The sequence below is a fragment of the Ostrea edulis genome, chromosome 1, assembly GCF_947568905.1.
Source record: "Ostrea edulis chromosome 1, xbOstEdul1.1, whole genome shotgun sequence".
NCBI lineage: Eukaryota > Metazoa > Mollusca > Bivalvia > Ostreida > Ostreidae > Ostrea > Ostrea edulis.
In genome coordinates, this window is record NC_079164.1 from 30,942,890 (window position 1) to 30,964,405 (window position 21,516).

Sequence of the window (21,516 nt, forward strand, 5' to 3'; positions counted from 1 at the left end):
ACGACAATAGAACATGTGTCAAGTGTCACAATATGTAAATACGACAATAGAACATGTGTCAAGTGTCACAATATACGACAATAGAACATGTGTCAAGTGTCACAATATGTAAATACGACAATAGAACGTGTGTGAAGTGTCACAATATGTAAATACGACAATAGAACGTGTGTGAAGTGTCACAATATGTAAATACGACAATAGAACGTGTGTCAAGTGTCACAATATGTAAATACGACAATAGAACATGTGTGAAGTGTCACAATATACGACAATAGAACGTGTGTCAAGTGTCACAATATGTAAATACGACAATAGAACGTGTGTCAAGTGTCACAATATGTAAATACGACAATAGAACGTGTGTCAAGTGTCACAATATGTAAATACGACAATAGAACGTGTGTGAAGTGTCACAATATGTAAATACGACAATAGAACATGTGTGAAGTGTCACAATATGTAAATACGACAATAGAACGTGTGTGAAGTGTCACAATATGTAAATACGACAATAGAACGTGTGTGAAGTGTCACAATATGTAAATACGACAATAGAACATGTGTGAAGTGTCACAATATGTAAATACGACAATAGAACATGTGTGAAGTGTCACAATATGTAAATACGACAATAGAACATGTGTGAAGTGTCACAATATGTAAATACGACAATAGAACATGTGTGAGGTGCCACAATATGTAAATACGACAATAGAACATGTGTGAAGTGTCACAATATGTAAATACGACAATAGAACGTGTGTGAAGTGTCACAATATGTAAATACGACAATAGAACATGTGTGAAGTGTCACAATATGTAAATACGACAATAGAACATGTGTCAAGTGTCACAATATGTAAATACGACAATAGAACGTGTGTGAAGTGTCACAATATGTAAATACGACAATAGAACATGTGTGAAGTGTCACAATATGTAAATACGTTAGTGGTGGTTACTTCTCAGAGTGCTGACGACAATAGAACATGTGTGTGTCAAGTGTCACAATATGTAAATACGACAATAGAACATGTGTCACAATATGTAAATACGACAATAGAACATGTGTCAAGTGTCACAATGTACGACAATAGAACATGTGTCAAGTGTCACAATATGTAAATACGACAATAGAACATGTGTGAAGTGTCACAATATACGACAATAGAACGTGTGTCAAGTGTCACAATATGTAAATACGACAATAGAACGTGTGTGAAGTGTCACAATATGTAAATACGACAATAGAACGTGTGTGAAGTGTCACAATATGTAAATACGACAATAGAACGTGTGTGAAGTGTCACAATATGTAAATACGACAATAGAACGTGTGTCAAGTGTCACAATATGTAAATACGACAATAGAACATGTGTGAAGTGTCACAATATACGACAATAGAACGTGTGTCAAGTGTCACAATATGTAAATACGACAATAGAACGTGTGTCAAGTGTCACAATATGTAAATACGACAATAGAACGTGTGTCAAGTGTCACAATATGTAAATACGACAATAGAACGTGTGTGAAGTGTCACAATATGTAAATACGACAATAGAACGTGTGTGAAGTGTCACAATATGTAAATACGACAATAGAACGTATGTGAAGTGTCACAATATGTAAATACGACAATAGAACATGTGTCAAGTGTCACAATATGTAAATACGACAATAGAACATGTGTCAAGTGTCACAATATACGACAATAGAACATGTGTCAAGTGTCACAATATGTAAATACGACAATAGAACGTGTGTGAAGTGTCACAATATGTAAATACGACAATAGAACGTGTGTGAAGTGTCACAATATGTAAATACGTTAGTGGTGGTTTCTTCTCAAGAGTGCTGACGACAATAGAACATGTGTGTGTCAAGTGTCACAATATGTATGCAATCATCCTTAGATAGTGTAGATTCAACTTATTTTAAATCATGGTCCCTGAAAGTAGGATGGGGTTACAATAGGGGGTCAACATTTTACATGAGAATATTCATAAAAAGGTCATTTTAACATGCAAGTATTCTGATATAATGCAAATTCATATTTGATCAAACCACGGCCCCGAGAGACAAGGGTGGGATTAGAATAGGGATTCAAAGTTTTACATGAGAATATGTAGGGACCTTTAAAAAAAATTATGTTGAAGAGTAGCAGGACCACACTGTATCATATAATATGCAAATATTCCCAAGTTGTGTTGATTCCAGGGTTTTTTTCCTGTTCAAACCATGAACCATTGGGGTGGAGGGGTTAAAACCAGGGATCAAATTTAACGCAATACAATTTTTTAAAACCTTTTCCAGAACAGTCAGGGTTTGTTAATAATATTGATTTCGAAGCACCCTATATATTGTGTGAATTCAAGGTTGGTTAAGTCATGGTGCCGTGGGTCTAGGATGGGACCAGAACAAGATGTCAAAATGTTTCGTGGGAGTAAAAGAAGGTTAAAAAATATCTGAAGAGTAGCAGGATTGAGGTGACTCAGGTGAGCGTTGTGACTCATGGGCCTTTTGTATTTATATGGCAATGCCCAATATCGTAAACCTTTTCTAAATTAAACAGTCAACACAAACGTATATACTCAAAATATTCACATTGAAGTGAAGGTCGTGTGTTAAGATGGTGAGCAGCTCCTCTGATGAAGAAATTGATTTTGAAACATACTTATCTTCCGTTCGAAGAAGTTGGGCGAATCTTTAGTAGAAAATTACAGTTGTACAGCACAAAACTTTATCATCAACCTTGTTTTGGCACACAATACTAATCTTTCGTCAAACTTGATTCAGCTGAACAAATCCCATGATCATGTGCGTAATCAAGACATAATCTACTCGTGCATATAGGCGGTATTTTCTGTTCATAACAGTACTTCTGTATTTTTTCTGTCGTAATACTTGGTAAAAATGGTACTTTAAAGCTTTATGATTAATGCAATGGCCTTGAAGCCTGTATCGGAATGTAGTATGTGCACATGCATATTATCAGCTTTATTTTATCTCCAGTAATTGGACGTATAAAAAAGTTATTTTGATTTTCCTGGAGATAACCGTTTCTTTGGGTAGAGTGATTAGCTTTGGCGAGCTGTGCCCGAGTTCCACACGACACCTCTGCCAATGGCTGTAATCTTGGAGGCTTTTAAGACGGAGACTGCCAACTGTTTATGAAATATTGCTTATTAATACCGTTGTGATGAACACTTTGGGATAAAATATTGTGTCAGTGGATGTTATTAATTAATAATCAACTGTTTTGCGTTAGATCAGTTTATATAGAAACCTATGTCGGGACACCATACATATTACCCGAAGATAACCTGTTTCCAAGGTTATGTACATACTCTGTACATCCAATATCTGCACAACAAATCCAGTCTTAAACAGAAGCGGTAACTTGCATACAAATCACCTTGAAACGTTGCCAGCGTTGATGTAATGTTTTGTGGAAAGTGACAACACATTCTTGAACCTTTTTGTTCTCAAAATCATACGAAGAGCGAGCAGGTACTCGTAGTATATTCATAAAATACGTCGAATGGGAAGGGAAAAAATCGTGTATTTGTACATGAAATTTCATAATTGTGTAATATACATGTTTCCTAAAACCATTATAAAACGGGGGGGGGGGGGGGGGTGGGGGTGGGGGTGGGGTGGAGACCCAACAAAGCACGATGCCCACAGGCCTTATCGGTCACTTGAGTATTAGTTTAAAGTATCATTAGTCCCAAGGGCCATGAAATCTTGAAGAAGAAAAATCTGTATGTATAAGTTGAATTTTAACATTCAACAACAGTATAAAACAAGATGTGTTCTTAAATATTAAGTGCCCCCGAAAGTGCCTATACTGATGAAAGACTTCAAATTATAATTTATGTAACATAATCATTAATACTGAATTAATTTGGACCCGTCTTAGAGTCAAAACCCTGGGGTTGTGAAATTCACAATTTTGGTACATCCTTTCCTGCTTTTCCTAAATATGCACTTAATTTTTACACTGTAACAGACATAAAGAAATTTAAACAGTAATCATCATAATAATTTTGCCTCCATCCTGGAACCAAAACCCTTACCCCCTGAGATCATGAAATTTACAATTTTGGTAAAGGACTACCTACTCCTTTTAAACATAGCCGTTTAGTTTAAATTTAATAGTATTAATAACATTAAAGAATACATGTATATTTTGTAAATGTTTTACACACATACCCTATATATACCAAGTTTGGCCCCGCCCTGTACTAAGAACCACTACCCATTATAATCAAGTATTTTTTCATTTATTTTACTTTTTCTCCTTTCTTCTTTCCTTTCTTCTATATTAAATACAACTTTCACTTTAACGTGTGTATATATGTCTTTGTGTAGGTTTGTATGTTTGGGGTATGTTTATGTGTATGTGATCTGTATATATTTGTATATATGTGGATGTGTTTATTTATGTAGATGTATTCGTATATGTAATATATTAATATGTGATAGTTGAATAAATATTACAAATAAAAATATATCAAAAAACCACTACCCAGGGGATCATGAAATTACAATTTTAGTAGAGGCCTTCCTGCTCTATATCAATATGCATTTATTTTTTTTAAACGTGCAGTTGTAGAGAAATTTAAAAAAAAAATAAAAATTGGTCAATATTTGACACTTTTCGTCCCGCTCATAGGGCCCCAGGGGTACAGGAGTCCTGAAATTTACAATGTATGCCCCCCTTGTCCCAAAGATTCTTCATACCAATTGAAAAGAATTGGAATGGTACATATCCAGAAGTTAAAAATGTTCAATCCTTAACACATTTAATCATTGAACATTTTTGCCCCAAATCTGATATCAAATCCCTTAACCCTGGATTCATGAAATTTACAATTTTGCATACTCTTTCTAAATATCTATTTGGTTTCAATTTAAATTTACATCACTAAAGAAGGCATTATTTGAATGTGTTACACATAAATACCAGGGCTATACACCAAGTTTGGCCCCGCCCTGGAGTCAGAACCGGTACCCAGGGGATCATGAAATTTACCTATTTAGTAGAGACCTTCCTGCCCTACATCACTGTGTACTTAGTTTTTCTTAAAGATATGCGGTTATAGAGAAGAAAGTTTTTTTTATTGGTCAATTTTTCACAGTCTTGGTCCCACCACCAAGACCCCAGGGGAGCAGGTTCACCATGTCTCAAAGATGCTTCTTACACGATTTTGAAAGAATTGAAATTGTAGTTATCAAGAAGTTTAAAATGTTCAATTGTTTAGACATTTTAAAATCATTAACCAATTTGGCCCCACCCTGATACCAAAACCCCTACCTTAAATTCATGAAATTTACAATTTTGGTAATGGACTACCTGCATGCTCTTTCTAAATATCCATTTAGTTTAAATTTAGTATCAATAGCATGAAAGAATATGTTAATTTAAATGTTTTACCCATATACCGTATATATACCAAGTTTGTCCCACTCTGGAGTCAGTACTGCTACCCAGGGGAGCATGAAATTTAGATGTCATAGGCGTAGCTTGGGTTCGAATATTACCGAGGCAGGGGGTCGGGGGGGGGGGGGGGGCGCAGCCCCCCAGAAGCTATCGACATTTTAACAACGTAAAAGGTGTTGTTGTGGTTTTTTTTTTACCGAGGCAGCTGCCTCGGTTGCCTCAATGGAAGCTACGCCACTGTGTTTGGTAGAGTCCCCCCTGCTCTACATCGCGGTCCATATAGTTTTTCTCTAAAAATATGCAGTCGTAGAGAAAAAGATTTTTGAAAATTTGTCAGTTTTGACAGCTTTTGCCCCGCCCTTGAGTCGCTAGGGTGCAGGAGTCCTGCAATTTACAATTTATGCCCCCTTGTCCTAATGATGCCTCATACCAAATATAAAAAGAATGTTAGAAAGGTAGTTATCAAGAAGTTTAAAATGTTCAATTGGTAACGGACGGCGACGGATGCTGACCAATTGCAATAGGTCACCCGAGTAAAAAAGAAACTTCGTAAGCGAGAATTTGTCTACAACTCCACAACACTACAGAAAGCTTTTCCAACGAGAGTAGTTTTATTGTTTATGCGAATACATACTCGGGGCACTGGTTGCTTAGCACGAGATTATACACCAGCGTACGTTCCGCCGTTATCCATTTTTAGGCAGTGTCTTCCAAGACAACAAGATTCCGTCAGCAGACGAGTTCATTTACCACAGAGGGGAAGTCATTCAAACCATTTTTTACTTTTTACAAAATATAATCTTTTACACAGAATTATTGATTCTGAAATTCTAATGATTTTACATTTTTTGGTTTTTATAGTAGATGGTAACCATCTGATTAAGGAATTTTTCTTAGTGGTAAAAATATATTTGACACCCCTTTAAACGAGAATGGAACAGCTCGCCAAAACGCATCTTCAGCGACCGGTGCTGATATGTAGAATAGGCTCGGCTCCTCTGCTCCTTCATGCTGTGTTGAATTTGAGGATTTTTCCACCTTTCGTCAAAACCAAGTTTTTGTAAGTTTTAAAATATTTTATTTTTCATAAACCATATTTTCTTTACAATCACTTTATATCAAATTAATTGAAAGTAACGTCAGATAAAAATAAATACTGAGATGTATGAAAAGGCAAACTGTTGATGAAATTCAAGACGCGAGTGTAAACGAATTCCAGCATTCAGCAGTCTTTACTATCGAGTCATCTCACAAGCTGAGGTGACAACCATATCCCTAGAAATGATGCTAGGAGCTATCATCATCCATATCTGCTTTATCTCCCATCAACGCCAATGTGCATGTTAGTACTCCTGTCATAGCAGTGAAATACTATTCGCTCTCCACTCTGAATTGTCCAACCCACGTACGTCAAACCCGAATCGCAAAGGATAAAACTTGGTGCTAAGGCATTGAAGAATTCTGGAGTTGACTTAATCGTCAGGAACGCTGGCCACCTTATAAAGTCTGGGAAATTTCTTCTACCTTCTATCCTGTGGTGGGGGTCGTCTGCTCAAGAATTATCTCCCCTTTTCGTTTGCTTGCAAGCAACTTTAGAATCATTCATTAATTTGTGATCATCAAGATTCATTTGGGATTTTAAATTTGATTTAAACCAGGAACATACAGAAAAATGTTGCTCGTGACACCCAGCGGAGATTCCTACTTGGTATGATGAGCTATTGTATATTTGTTGGAGAATAATGCAAGGGTATCTTCAAGAGATTTAATTAAAAAGAACAGGGGAAAAAATTGATAGAAAACCCTTGCATTGTTCTTGGTTTTTGTGCTTGCATGTGTTTTCAAGATTTCGTTTTAACGTTGTGTAACAGGCTTGGTCTAACTAAGGCGAGCTCTCCGGTATGGCCAGAAAAAGAGCAATGACGCCAGCTTTCATCGGGGTGAGTTTTTTTTTTAAAGCAGAAATTGAGTAGTAAATGTATATAAATTCAGGTCTCTTCAACCCGGAACAAGTCGATCAGTATATTTTCTTAGTATGTTATATTGGAGAATATCAGTAAAATTCTAGTTCCGCCCCTGCTGCATGCAACTAGCGTCAGGAATGCTTGCAAATTTGAAACGGGATTGCATTCTTCAATGTATTTCGCATCAGAAGAATATTATTTTAATAATTTTACAATAAATTGTTTAGTTTTTTGTGATATTTTACATGGATACGCAGTTTTTTCTTATCAGTCTGTAATAATTATTCGGGAAGACTCCCTGATGAGAATCGAAGTGATGTATGATCCCGATCGCACGCGCTATGACGTGCATTGCATCTGGAATAGTTAACGCAGCACTATTGAGATTATGATTGAGAAGTCGATATACTGTGTGCCATAATAATGATAATATATATATATATATATATATATATATATATATAGAGAGAGAGAGAGAGAGAGAGAGAGAGAGAGAGAGAGAGAGAGATGTGAATCCAAAAATCAAAAGATAAATATGGGAGTACAAGATAAAAAAAAATAATTCAAATATTTACAGGAATGCAACGCCTATTGAAGTAAACACGACTTTATTTTATACACTGTGTGTTTTGTTTGAAATGTGTAGGTGTTCGAGAAAAAGTGGGAGTGAATACTCTTGTTGTGTGTCATTGTTAATAAGTTTCCAGATATGCTTAGCTGGTATTTTTCTTCCGTTTCTTGCATGAAAAACATCTTCTGTAGTTGTATCATTGCCAGAATTTCCAACACCGCGGCTCAAATTGCAGTTTGCGGGCTAAAATAGAAAACACCAACAATGCTCTCCTAATATTTACCGAGGGTGAACTTTCGTTCTCTGCCTAAGGGTATGTGAGCGATGCGGAAGCGGAGCTGTCTGATTCACATTAACAAATATAATATACTTAATGGCTTTCTATATTTACATCAGAGATAAAACTAGAGATTGTATTAGAAAGTTATCTGACAATGATCGCTACAAGGAAAGAAAATAACTTAACAAATACAAAAAAAAACTTTTTTCAAAGTTCCCGAATTTCTTTTTTCTGAATAAATGAATCTTATTTCGTAGTACAGTATACGCAATTACCTTTCTATAGTTTATACAACGGTTTTTTTTTTTTAATTTGGCACACTCTAAACGTCGGAATATTTTCACTTAAATTTGCCACACTCTAAACGTCGGAATATTTTCACTTACAAAATGTTGAAAAGAAACTGATGATTTGTTTGTATCTATCAACAGAGCACCCGAAGCTACTCCAGACGGGGGTTCAGCGTGCCCAGATTTTACGATGACACATTCGTCCCCCGTTACGTCCCCACCCACAGACAGTTTCTGGGTAAGCGGCTCTAGGTGCTGGAATCTGGGCGACTTAGACTGTTACTTCTATTTATAATCACATTATACAACGGCATGCAAACAAAAACCTGGAATAAAACAATAAATCAGTCACGACAGAGATGTGAAAATAATAATAGAAAAAAAGAGGGTTTTGTGAATTATGTTTCATAATTCTGTGTACTTTTACATTACTAAAATTTGTGAATATATTTGGCTTTAGTAGTTATGTCTGAAAATAGTATTTTTAGTGTATATGTCTTTAAAGTTTTAAATCAATATATATTCTACAAATTATGAACTTTCGGACAGTCTTGCACAAGAATAATATGATTGATTTAAGTGCTAGAAATTAACGATTAATTACTAAATGTATATGGTTTAAATGCAATAACAATATCTGTCTTTCACAGGATATAGTAAAACATGATTAGACAGGAGTTCTTGTATATTTATCGTATATAGAAAATTTTTTCAAACATTTACGAGAAAGCACGGTTGAAAATAAATTACCAAGGAAAATTGTCCTTGTCGTAAACCATCTCGAATGCTCTTTACATTTTTTTTTTTTACATTCTATATTTAGACACAAGTGGGGAGGAGAACGCAATCCGCAAAAATGTCAATCGGGAACTCATGCTGACCAGTCACTTCGTAGATGACGCCTACGACTTGGCATCAAGCTCACACAAGCGTGACGAGGAGGTTCTTAAGCATGCTTCACAGGCCATTGTGAGTACTATTTTTACCCTGTTCAAATATAATACGACCTACCCGTGATTCACAGAATCAAATCGAATACCGTTCCATGATAATGGATGCGTGGAACTTTACATTGCAATAAAAATGAAGATTACGTGGACAAAAATAAAATGATATCTAAAAAGTTTACTAGGTGATTTCCAGATGAAATAAATGTTAATATTTTACATGCCTTTTCATACATTTGATTTTAATATTATAATGAGATGTTGGTTGGGTAAGTATCGGTGTCGTCACTGATGCATGTCCATACACTGTTATGTACGTAAGACACTAAGTTCGTGCAAATATTGACTAAAAATATGTGTACATTGTATTTACACTTCATCTTTGAAGATTATAGTAGTAAAATCATAAATAATATCTACATATAATTTAAAAAATAAAACACTTAACACAACCACTCTTTCAATTCATGGCAAAATGTCCAACGTGTCTTATATTTAATAACCATGTGAAAGATGGCATTCGTTTACTGTACCTATTTATAAATCGTTTTTGTGATTATAACATTTTGTTCTAATTTTTTCAGGAATCTTCATCCCCATTTCCGTTTTTGTTTTATCAGAAACATATTTTTTATCTAATCATCCTGAACTAACTTTCTGTCACTATATAGTTGACCACACATACGTGTGTGTTAATGTAAGATAAGTAAATACCTGTAAATGATTGGATTGTGTGAATTTGTTCATTGCAGATCTTTGTGAGATGCTCTGTACTTGAATGTTATAAAACTAGTTTGGTAATTTTATATCATTCAACTAATAGCTTGGACTTTCGGACTGTGATGTTTAAAAGTTACGATGGTTCTCATTGGTTAAAAAAACTTGCAAATAAAAAAAGATGCTTATACTCAGCTGCTTGCCATTGAGAACTGATCACGCAAGGTGATATCGGATAGCCATTTCATCCGTAACTCAGTGTCTGTAAGTCCAGGCTATTTAGCTTACCTTTTGACAAGCTTTGTTTGTTTTAGGAAAATCCACCTTTCTCTCAAGCACTGTAGTTCATTTTTCACAATTTTTTGTTGAAGGGATTCTGACTTTGATTTGTTCTTGGACCCAGTTTAAACCATTCCTTATTCACAGTCTTGGTTTCAGAGTTCTGTTTTTTTTCCGCCTCAGCACAAAGTGTTCTTAAGCTATATAATTCAATATTCTTATTCTAGCTCTTGTTTATGTAAGTGTATCAAGCTGTTCATATATATGACTTAACCATATTGCATACTATCAATGTTGTGGATGTACTCAGTGTACTTAGTATTTACCAGTAATTAATCAGCTTGACGATGTATTGAAAGCATCTATCTAGTGCACTTGATACACACAATAAACAAGAGAAAAAGTCACCAAATTGTGCTTTGATGTTGAAGATAAAAATGAAGTATAATGATATCACATGTTCACGCAGCCCCCGTCATCAACAGCAAACGAACCTTTGCCCACTACACATCTGAAGGCTTCCGCTCCACCCAAACCCTTTAGGCGTTTTCAGATCGCAGATTCTTACAGAGGGGCCCTGCCACAGGATACTAAAGCCAAACGGGGCATTTCCATGCCCCCTTCGTTCCGATCTAACAAAAAGAGGGGACCTTGCTCCCCATACGAATGGTCGTCACAAGCTACGCGTGCTTTAGCATGCGCACGCAATATTAGGGAATCAGCAAGGCAGGAAACAGGAGGTTCTTTAACATCTTCTCCTATGATATCCCCATACCAAAGCCCGAGGGCATCTCCAGATAGGGAATTTGATGACGACGGCAGAGGGAGGAGTAGAAAACCAAAACATCGGAGTGGGAGTCATTTTTCAAAATTGTTACAATTACGAAAAAGACCGGATATTCAAACCTATAGGCCTGGTCTCGATTCGGAAGCGGCTTCTGAAGATCAGAGTGACTATGAATATGAAAGTAGGTATGGAGATCAGGATGAATATGCTGAAACACCTGGGGAATGTTTTTACATAGTGCAAAACCGTCGATCTCCCAGTCCCGAAGAAGAGTATGTGCCATTTGCCCCCAGGCGCCGTGTAGCGCTTGACGACGATGAAGGAGACGGATACAAGTCAAAAGTACCCGATATTTCTTCCGACTTTTCCATCACACCTTATACTGCCCCTAAGTCAACAGAAGTTCAGCAATCGGCTGTATCAAAGGATCTTCTCTTCCATAAGGTTGTTGCAGAAACGGCAGCAAGAGCAAGAAAGTTGTTAGCAGAAACCGACCTTGAGGAGTATGATACTGCTAGTCTTGTTTTGAGTGTTGAAGGGGAGTATACAGATCCCCATCGTGGCGATTTAGGATTCCAGTATATTTCAAGACCACTACCTTTGAAGGGACCAATGTTGGCCACAGGTCCAGGCACCTACGCTGTGTCTGTGGGCACTGACTCGGCCTTCGAAAAGTATTTTAAGGATATGCGGTCCTTTAGAGAGGAAATTAGAACGAGACTTGATTGTGGATATCGAGCTCTTAATGATGCGACAAGAAGTTATCGAAGTCTGTATAGCTCCCTTAAAGCTCTGCCACCCACTGAATCATCTCCCCGTTCATATCAGAAATCGTACCCCTCTGTAAGTTACAGAAAACGCCTAGAGGATGGGTCTGAAGACCAACTTGTCATATATCCATTAAGCCAAAGATCTAGAGGAGCGTCCCCAGTAACGATGACAAGGGACGAGTCACCGGACAGGTCCAGAACCGTGGCAGTATATGAGAGTACAGGGGAAGACAATAGGATCTCCACTCTCGATAAAATCAAAATCAAGGTAAAACACGTGTGATACGGTTTCGGTAATTTCCCTCTTCCTTGCATCCTGGAAATCCTGTCTGAGATAGATAATCCACGCACGACCTGAATAATTTATCCCCACTTTTTGGATGCATAGAAGATTCTTTTTTGTGGCCATCAATAGCTCCAAGCCCATTAACATTCATATATCTTGTTATTCGAAATGCAAGTATGACTAACTGAATAATTAATACTTTACTAGTGGTATTATGGACAATGCAATGTTCTTTGTTTATGATATTTGTAGTGATTGTAGGCGTGACTATACATATATACTCAATTACTATTGGTTCTTCCTCTTTTAGCCATTGCAAGCGTTGCTTCGGCTTGTTTAAATCGTGACGGTGGGTTGCTTGAATAAGTGTGCTTGACAAGAAGTTATACAGAAACACCCATGAGAATGAACATCGGAATACGCTGATCATGTGATTTTTGGAAAAAAGTAAGATAGGGAAAAAGAACGGTTGACTGGGTCCGGAATTCATCATTTGTCATATATCCTCCAATTTGTATGTCTCTAATAATCGACATTCTCTTTCAGCAGTCTTATACGTAACCATTTTCCCTATTTGAATACAGGTGGATACTGAACTTTATCACAACCCAAGAGCAGCTGTAGCCTCCAGACGTGCACGGTCCCAACCACCACAACCTCTGCAGGTGACGCAGTCAGTTTACCGTGCTAGGGCCTCTGTACCACCGCGAGGCTTCTCGCCTCCTCCCCGTCCCACTGTTCGAAGGGCTAATAGAGAGGTAGTAGTCGTAGTCAGACCTAGAAGGGCTTCAGTTTCTGAAGTCGATTTCCGCAAGCCGGTCACGGCTGGATGGCGCTATGCACGTGCCTCCTATAATCCATTTGCCTATCCCGTGAACAGATATGTTCCGCGTCGCAATTACTTCATAGATGCCCCACGAGGTGTAGACACAAGAAGTCACTATGGTTTTGCTTATGGTTCATCCATGATCGCACCATGGTATAATAACCCGTACTATCAACAATCATACCGTAGCTATAATGATTACTACCCTTACTACGTGCCAGACAGGGCCGAAAAAATTTCAAAGGCACGGTCATCTGTACGAGTTCTTGCATCACCACTGCCATACAAATCAAAGTTTGCCCGAAAGGTGACGTAACTTTATCCATCTTCTTTTTCCATCCCATCGTATTGTTGAAGTTGTGAGTTTAAAGTTTTTGGTGTTCCTGTAAACGCTTTATATTCGCGATATTTGATACATTTCCGATTTTTAAAAAGATCATTTGCAAAGCACCCAGAACTTTAGATATCGCACCTTCAAAAATTAAAGATAACGTAACGAAATAAAAAAAAGAAGAAGAAATGATTGAGAATATGAACCGTTTACAGTGGTTTGGTGTTGATGCAAGGGATTTGATTGGACGATGGACAGTATGGCCGCTTCAGTGACAGCTCTAACTCATAATCTCATGATATCGTAGAACCCATTCAGCCGTGGCTGCTAGCTTGTGAACATTTCTGAAACTATTGTATGTTTGGCAGCAAAGTACTTTTTATGTATTTTTGATATTTTTCAATGAATTGTGCTTCAATGCGAAGACATACTTCATTCATGTTTATTCTCATGGGAAGGACTGCGCGTGCGCGTTGCTAAATGTTGCTAAGTTGTGCTTATGATTGCAAACCCACTGATATTGTTTCCCTTTTCAGGCATTTTATTATGAATTCGCATGTATGTAAAGGCGTTTGGCAGCATGAAGAAGGTGTTGGTCGAATGACCTCTTCAGTCTGTTTTGGTATGGCATGACCATTTCTTTTTTTGCATGGCTTTAGTTATTGTATCCACTATGTTACAAGAAAAGTGAACAGTTAACAATAACTACCTTGTCATCAACTACCAACCACATAAAACCATAATGTAACGGATCTCTCAGAGTCTGATGGGGAAAGACAAATTTATTAAAAGTTTCCTTGCTGTCTTTTATCTGAAGAATAATGTCCAGCAAAGTAATCATGGTTGGGGGGAGGGGAAGGGGCCTTCTCAGTTTAATTCCGCGTCACTGGTCATCTTGTCAGAAATCTTACATTTTCACAGTCCACATTTAATAGATCATATCAGATATGGTTTCATTGCACTGTTGTCTCCTAAGCTTACGCTCTGAACCTTTTCGGGTACCGCTGTGCGCCCCGTACTATCCATTCGAATGATATGACTGTTCATGTTTCTTTAACTGAAATCCACACGTTCTTTCGTTTGATATATAATGTTGTTTTACTTCAATAATTTCCGAAGAAGAAAAATCTGAAAATAAACGTTTGAGTTTAGTAATTGTCAAATGTTGCATTAAAAGCAAAATTAGTCTTTAATCTGCAGAATTTGATATTTTGGTAAAATTACTGTGCAGCATATGGCCATTACTTGTTTAACTTCCCCTTCCTGAATATTTTGCTTGTTACGGACAGGCGGCACTTGTTGGAAGCAAAGTGGACGTAGTCCTCCCAAAACATAAAAGACCCAAGTCAAAATACGCAGCCACTGTCATCAGGGAAATTAATTTAAGGAAACACACAAGTGGCGAAGAGGTAAATATAGAACTGTTCTCAGTTTTAACAGCAATTAAAGAAAATGATTCAAGTAGATCATATAATTCCGGTATCTTTTATTTTGTTAGAGACGTAGAATTATATGTATTACATTTTAATCTTCATTTACGTGCTGTACATCACTTATATTCTATATATTCAGTATGCTACCAAATTACATTTTGAGCATTTAAACCCATGTCATTCACAAAGACGCGCATAAATCTAAGGAAAATAATTTCAATTTTCCATAAACCCAAATTAAATTCAGAGAATATAGGCAATTCATTGAATTCATCGATCAAAATTACCTACCCGCTTTAAAAAAACACATCGTGGAAACGATTAGAAAAAACTAAATAAGTGATATACAGTGCCCACTTTTAGTACCCTGGCGTTTAGTAGTCTACCTGCATGTGTATAACTCGATGTTTCAGGGATCCGCCGAGCCAGAAATCCCCACAAGTCATCTGCACGCTTCACCAAGGCCGGCTGTGAGTATGATGTTCGCAATGCTGACGCTTTTTCGAACCAAGAAGAAACCAGTAGATGGATTTTGATTACGTATTTATAAGAAATTAAATATTTCTGGATTATATAAAATTCCTTGCAAGACATAAACCGTATTGCCAAACAAATTACAATCCTTTTGATGGTTCATCTGCGCTGGTTTCTTTTATGGCGACTCTCTATTCAACATGTAGGCTGAGCTGCGCTGATATATAGGGGCGGAAGCACGGAAATAGTTATCTTCTACATGTGCCTTGATTGCGATCCAAAGGAACGAAAGGTTTTTATTTTCCTTCGGTTCAGATGTGAACATTATAGTTGTTGATTTCATGATTTCAAAGATCAACAACTTTTGTTCACAATTGCTTTGTCAAAACAGATTTCCCAAAGACAGTCCTTTCCATTCATTGCATGCCTTCATCCATACAGCTAACCATCATGCTGCATGGCGTATCTGCATGAAAGATTGAATTTAAATGACACTCTATGTAGATATCTTTCCTGGTTTACCCAAAATGTTTCAGTATGTATCAGGGGGCAGGTACTTCGGCGATACTGAGGACATCGTGAAAAAACCTAAGAATGATATTCTCTCCTGGAAGGTTTGTACTTCTGTAGACTTCATTCTAGATGCTCACTGTGTCTGTTTCTGCTTTTTCTGCCTAGCACCACCACGTAGTAATTTCTGATCAATAAGTCATGTTGTTTATCATCTATTCAAGTGCAGGGCTGTGCTGTTTCCTCTTTTCAGAGGAAATCCTCTGATTGGATCTATTTTTCGAGAAAATGAAAAACTCTGGGTTTGATCAAGTGACAGAAAATGATATATTTCCAGGTAGGGTGACGTGTTTTCCTTCCTTTTTGACCAGTTTTCCTCTGGTTTCTGAGGAACTCGGTCAAATCCTTGCAAGTATAATGTTGAAGATCGATCGTCAGGTCATGAGGAATTTCGCACGCATGGGATTCTTTAGCAATGGGTTGAAGAATGCATTCCAGGGATGCTTCCTTGCAATGCCATCCAAATTAAAGCACACACAATAATATAAAGATCAATTACATTCCCCTCCCGCGCTTACTGTACAGTACCATGGAAGCAATGACGATTTTAAGTAAATGTTTGCTATATACTGGATTGAATATATACCTCTCGAGAATATTTCACTCATATGGAGACGTCACCATTGCTGGTGAAGGGCTGCAAAATTTAGGAATATGCTCGGCGCTTACGGCCTTTGAGCAGGGAGGTATCTTTATCGTGCCACACCTGCTGTGACGCGGAACCTTGGTTTTTACGGGTCTCATCCGAAGGACCGCCCCATTAAGTCTACTCTGACGACAAGCAAGGGGTACTAAGGATCTGTTCTAACCCGGATCCCCACGTGACTATTTGAGAAGATAAGCATTGTGATAGAGCTTATTATCAATCTGAGTGGCTAATTTTGCCACTAGTTGTGGAATTGTCTTCTAAAGCTGGCCATAACGACACCAACATATCTTCTATGCTCAGCTTTCAATTTATTTTCATGGTTTCTGAGTCAAATCTATTTTCACTTTTTTCCCCGTTTCATGGTTTTATTTTCATATCATGTAAAGATCACATTTCGTTATTTTAACACTATTGAAAACAAATGATTTCCTTGACTTTACAAATCCTGTTGATAAGTATGTGCATCAGAAACTTAAGTATACCTGTATTGTTATTTTTTTTTTTTACAAAGTGCAATGTATATCGAGCGAAATGTGGAGCTCCCTAGAGGTTTCAGTTGCTCTGCTTATGTCTCTCGTGATAATAAATATTTTATAAAGTAATTTCTATTTCGTCGTTCACTTCTTGGTAAAAAAGGGACTTAGCTTAGATAAATCCTTGTACATGTTTTTATTTGCTGATGCTTTGCTGTTTGCACAAAACAAAAACGCGGTTTAGAATTTTAAAACTACATTTATTTTCTCAACATTTGCCAAAGAAACCATAAAAACTTCAAACTACTTTTATGTTGCTTGCAGCATCGTCTCGAGTCTCGTATTGCACCGAAAGACCTTCTCTTTACCCCCAAGGTGTATGCTAACGTCCGATCACAGTTACGGGACGTCCAAGAAAAAATGGACCGTCACCGCCAATTAATGGACCGGTATTTAGACGCAGATTCTATATCTACTGACACAGATATCAAGACAAAAGTCTTGGCAATGTATAGTGAAATGGAGGAGAGAGATCCATTGTAAGTGCTCCTCTTTAAAACACGTGATATATATATATATATATATTTGGCGACTAGGAATTGGAGTATGCCAACAGTTCGCGAAATACTGGCGTCGCATGTGTTCTTTTTGCTGGAAATTTAAAACAATGGTTTTTCCTCTGTTCAAATACTCGACACACAAAGTCGTTCCATGCCTGTCACTATTTCGTGGACACGTTGAATGCGTAATAAAGTAGCTAATAGGACGTGCCTTCCATAGATACATAATGGGGACACTGAGAACTCGCATGGTGTGGTCTAACTTCTAACCCAGTGTTTATTTCCTTACAGGTAGTGGTGTATTTCATAGATTCATATTCAGATAACCGTTATTTTCTCCTCCCAATATCTTCCCTCTAACCAGTACAGGTGTAGAATTCTCTATAGTGCTCCCAAACCCTTTTACAAATCATTAGTCACAAAATGTCCTTTTCATTTAAATTCAATCTTTTTGTTTATTTCTTTCCTACTTCACTCATTTCTTCGCTTTACTTTGGCTTATACAGTGCATGGTATTCTCAGCATGTGTGAAATGTTTAACAATATACAAACTCTATAATTTTTAGAATTCATTTTCTTTTTCTGTTTGCATTTAAGTAAGTAAACTCAATAGTATTAAACACTATATATTTATATAACTTAGACTAATTGATATATATATATATATATATTAATTATGTATTCTAATACACTGTATATTCAATTTGATAAATAAACCATAGTTTGCTTTACTCTAATTATGAAGATATTTAAACAATCCAACGAAATATCATTAAAATAAAATTGAAAATTTTATTATTTCATAAGATATAACATGCCTTGTTTACAAAACCTGCTTGTGTGTTTTTTCATCTTCCATATGCTTTATGGCTCAGAGAAATATGTGAGAAATCAAGTTGGATCGCAATGAAAGCACACGATGGCATAAACATGGAATGGCTTGATGACCTACCACTAACCTTTGTTCCTTTTTCTTTTCTTGAATTTAAAGTTTTTACAGGGGAATCTTTTCTACCGCTACTACTAGAAGCTCGGCCCCAGTCACGGAAAGCAGTTCAATACCATCGGTACGAGCTCATACACCTGCTCCTAGCACTTTTCGCTATGTCCGTGTGCCTGTAAGTGACTTCGGGCTGCCACTCAGCTTCTAGTGCTGCAGACGTAATAGATCAGTTGTTCGTAAACAAGTAAAACTTTTAATATTTTTCTTTTATTATTATTCTTCTTCTTATTTTTTTTTTTTGATGAAAAATGAATATTCCTGTTTTAAAGCTTAAAGTTTTGTTTTATTACCACGGTTTGAAAGTAAAGATGACATCATTGATTTATTATTTTTAAATTGACTATTATTCTATACATTTATCTTTTGGACTGGAAAAATCATAGCTCTACTGAAAACTTGAGAATAGCTTAGACGTCGTGTTTGTAAGTTTTATTGAATTATCCTTTCAGTCCCCCTTAAATTATTTTTCCAAAATATGAAACCTATCAATGAAATTGGTAAGGTTGCTTAGTTTGTGCTTTCGTTCATGATATATATTATGCGCAGCTCTATTCACTGATCATACATTTCACATTACATCACAATCATCATTCAATCTAATTAAGATCAACTGAAACCAAAAAAAGATTAAGGTATATCATTTATGTTGATGAGAGTAACCTTATCTTCAGACGAAGTCGAAGGACGATGACTACAAACCAATGTCAGAAGTACGCAGGCGCGTAAGACGGGTTATATGCAAGAATAGAAGGGATCCTCTCTACTTCAAATAATGTCCTATTTCAGGAATATAAGATTCCCACGTGGAAGTACGTTAAACTGTGATGCAACAGTAGTGTTAGACCTTAGACTAGCACTAACCCGCCCTGTTTAGAAGGGGATAACACAACAGACTGCTATGGAGACCAACAGTTGTCCGTATTCATGAACAAATATCTTCTCTTTCTTTTAGGATGATGATGAATTGTCCAGTAAGATAATCGAAACAAGCGAAAATTCCGTAATCACTACAAACGAAACTTAAAGCACTTCCGGTATCTTAATTCTGTGAACCTTTATAACAATCTTCTCTTAGAATGGAATTACCCTTTAGATATGTTTACCCCTACTCGAGAACTCAGCCCTTTATGTGTTGTGTTATCCTCTTCTAGTACATGACAGTATTCCCCGATATCCAAACAAACTTACGTTAAACCATTCCAATGCCTGGTACATTCTCCATATCTTTTGACGAAGTTCTTGTTTATCCATAAATCCTTCCCAATTCAGACTCTAAAAGTAACTTTTCAGAACTCAAGGAAAAATGTAAAACCGGTGTTTACCCCTTTACCTATTCCAGAAAGGTCCAATCCAACAATTGTGAATTTCTGCCTCCTTGGTTCTGTTATTGACGGAACAACCCTACCACTTCAGATTCTTACTAAAGTATGTTATTCGAATGTATATATTAGCCTTCACCATTGGTAGTGTTTGATTCTCGTTAAAACGCACCCTCATAGCACACCTCCCTTACTCGCACCATTTTCATTACTTTCTTTTTTCATTTTCAGGTAAGAAAGTCTTCCTCTCTGTGTTGCATGACCACTTGTGTTTGCTACTAGGACTATAGAAAAACGCTGAAAATGTTGAGCTGAAGAAAATATAAAACACAGAGAAAAATTTAAACTATGAATTAAAAGTTTTAAAATTTACTATAAACAAAACAGTTTTTTTTTATTGCTCTATGCTTTCAATATGATCACTTCATCTCAACATACCAGTATTTACTTGTGAGTTAACCATTAATATCTGTAAATTTATGTCAAATGAAATTGGTGAGTAAGTTGTCATTCTAATTTTAAAAGTGAATTTCTTTTATTTTTACCTATTTCATTTTAAAATGATACGAATTCTAACTTATATGTATTTTTTTTTTGTATTGAAATCGTTCTTACAACAAATGTTTTTATTTTCTCTAGGTTAGATAAGAAGATGTAATAATATACTTTCACGACATCCTGACTTCAACGGAGGATATCGACCCGACTTCTCGCCATCAACCGGCGCATAAGACTTTATTTATACATAATTTATTATGGACAGATGTACTATATTTCTGCTTTCTGGTGAAACAACTGTAAATAAATATGATATTGCTTGAAATCTATGTGATATAGAAAGATTTTTTACTGTTTTTTCAACAAGGCGACATTTGTGATACCATATCTTGAGTTTTGACAACGAAGGAAAATAGTTGTTCACGTCAGGTAACCGTTTCGTTTGGACCTCCGTACATCCTCTTTCGTTTCGCTAGTTTTTAATGGAAGATTGGACGATGAAAATTTCCAACGCCCCTTTCAGTTGCAAACGAGACTTTGTATAGAGGTAGTTCTGTAAATGGAATATGTGTTTTCCTGCTTACCGTGCGGTTTGTTTTTTGTAAAAATTTGGAAAAATTGTAATTTATTTAGATGATGTCTCGACATTTATTGTTACCATGGCATTGAAGCTACATTAAAAGTCAAAGTTTAAAATCTAGTTGTTTTTCGGGTTAATATTCAACACTGTTGGTATTATTTTGTTCTTAAAGGGACTGGTTCACGTTTTTTGAAAGAAATGTTTATCATTTTTGATGTTCAAAATTAAAAATATAATTCATTTAATGTTGACAACCAAAATTTGGACCGTCTGAATGCAAGGATAAGAGCAGTATCTTAGCTTTGATTCTGTGTTATGTAAACAAAGACTCGAGTCTTTTTATATAAACAAACAAACCAGTGAAACGTTAATTTTTGTAATTTAAAGCATCTTCATTTTGTACACTTTTAAATGATACATTTTACTTAAAGTATACTTGAAATGTGATATATCTAA

General features: G+C 36.4%; 1 protein-coding gene across 24 annotated transcripts; it reads left to right on the top strand.

Moving 5' to 3' along the window:
• The first annotated feature begins 6,242 nt into the window (after window positions 1–6,242).
• LOC125663985 (uncharacterized) lies at window positions 6,243–21,176 on the top strand. Of its 24 annotated transcripts, XR_007365685.2 has the most exons (13): window positions 6,374–6,513; window positions 7,325–7,393; window positions 8,700–8,796; window positions 9,382–9,527; window positions 10,971–12,326; window positions 14,791–14,910; window positions 15,348–15,404; window positions 15,945–16,022; window positions 17,425–17,639; window positions 18,652–18,778; window positions 19,335–19,472; window positions 20,003–20,088; window positions 20,622–20,713. XR_007365685.2 is itself a non-coding variant. In XM_056140412.1 (12 exons), the coding sequence occupies exons 2-11, from the start codon at window positions 7,126–7,128 to the stop codon at window positions 19,434–19,436; spliced, it is 2,334 nt and encodes a 777-aa protein (XP_055996387.1). In that variant the 5' UTR covers window positions 6,243–6,513; window positions 7,112–7,125; the 3' UTR covers window positions 19,437–19,472; window positions 20,003–21,176. The 24 variants fall into 24 exon arrangements, 18 of the variants coding, with proteins under 18 accessions (XP_055996387.1, XP_055996302.1, XP_055996422.1 ...); XM_056140412.1 differs by lacking the exon at window positions 7,325–7,393 and adding an exon at window positions 7,112–7,161 and having other exon boundaries at window positions 6,243–6,513; window positions 20,003–21,176; XR_007365686.2 differs by lacking the exons at window positions 19,335–19,472; window positions 20,003–20,088 and adding an exon at window positions 19,047–19,085 and having other exon boundaries at window positions 18,652–18,847; window positions 20,622–20,822.
• The last annotated feature ends 340 nt before the right edge of the window (window positions 21,177–21,516 follow it).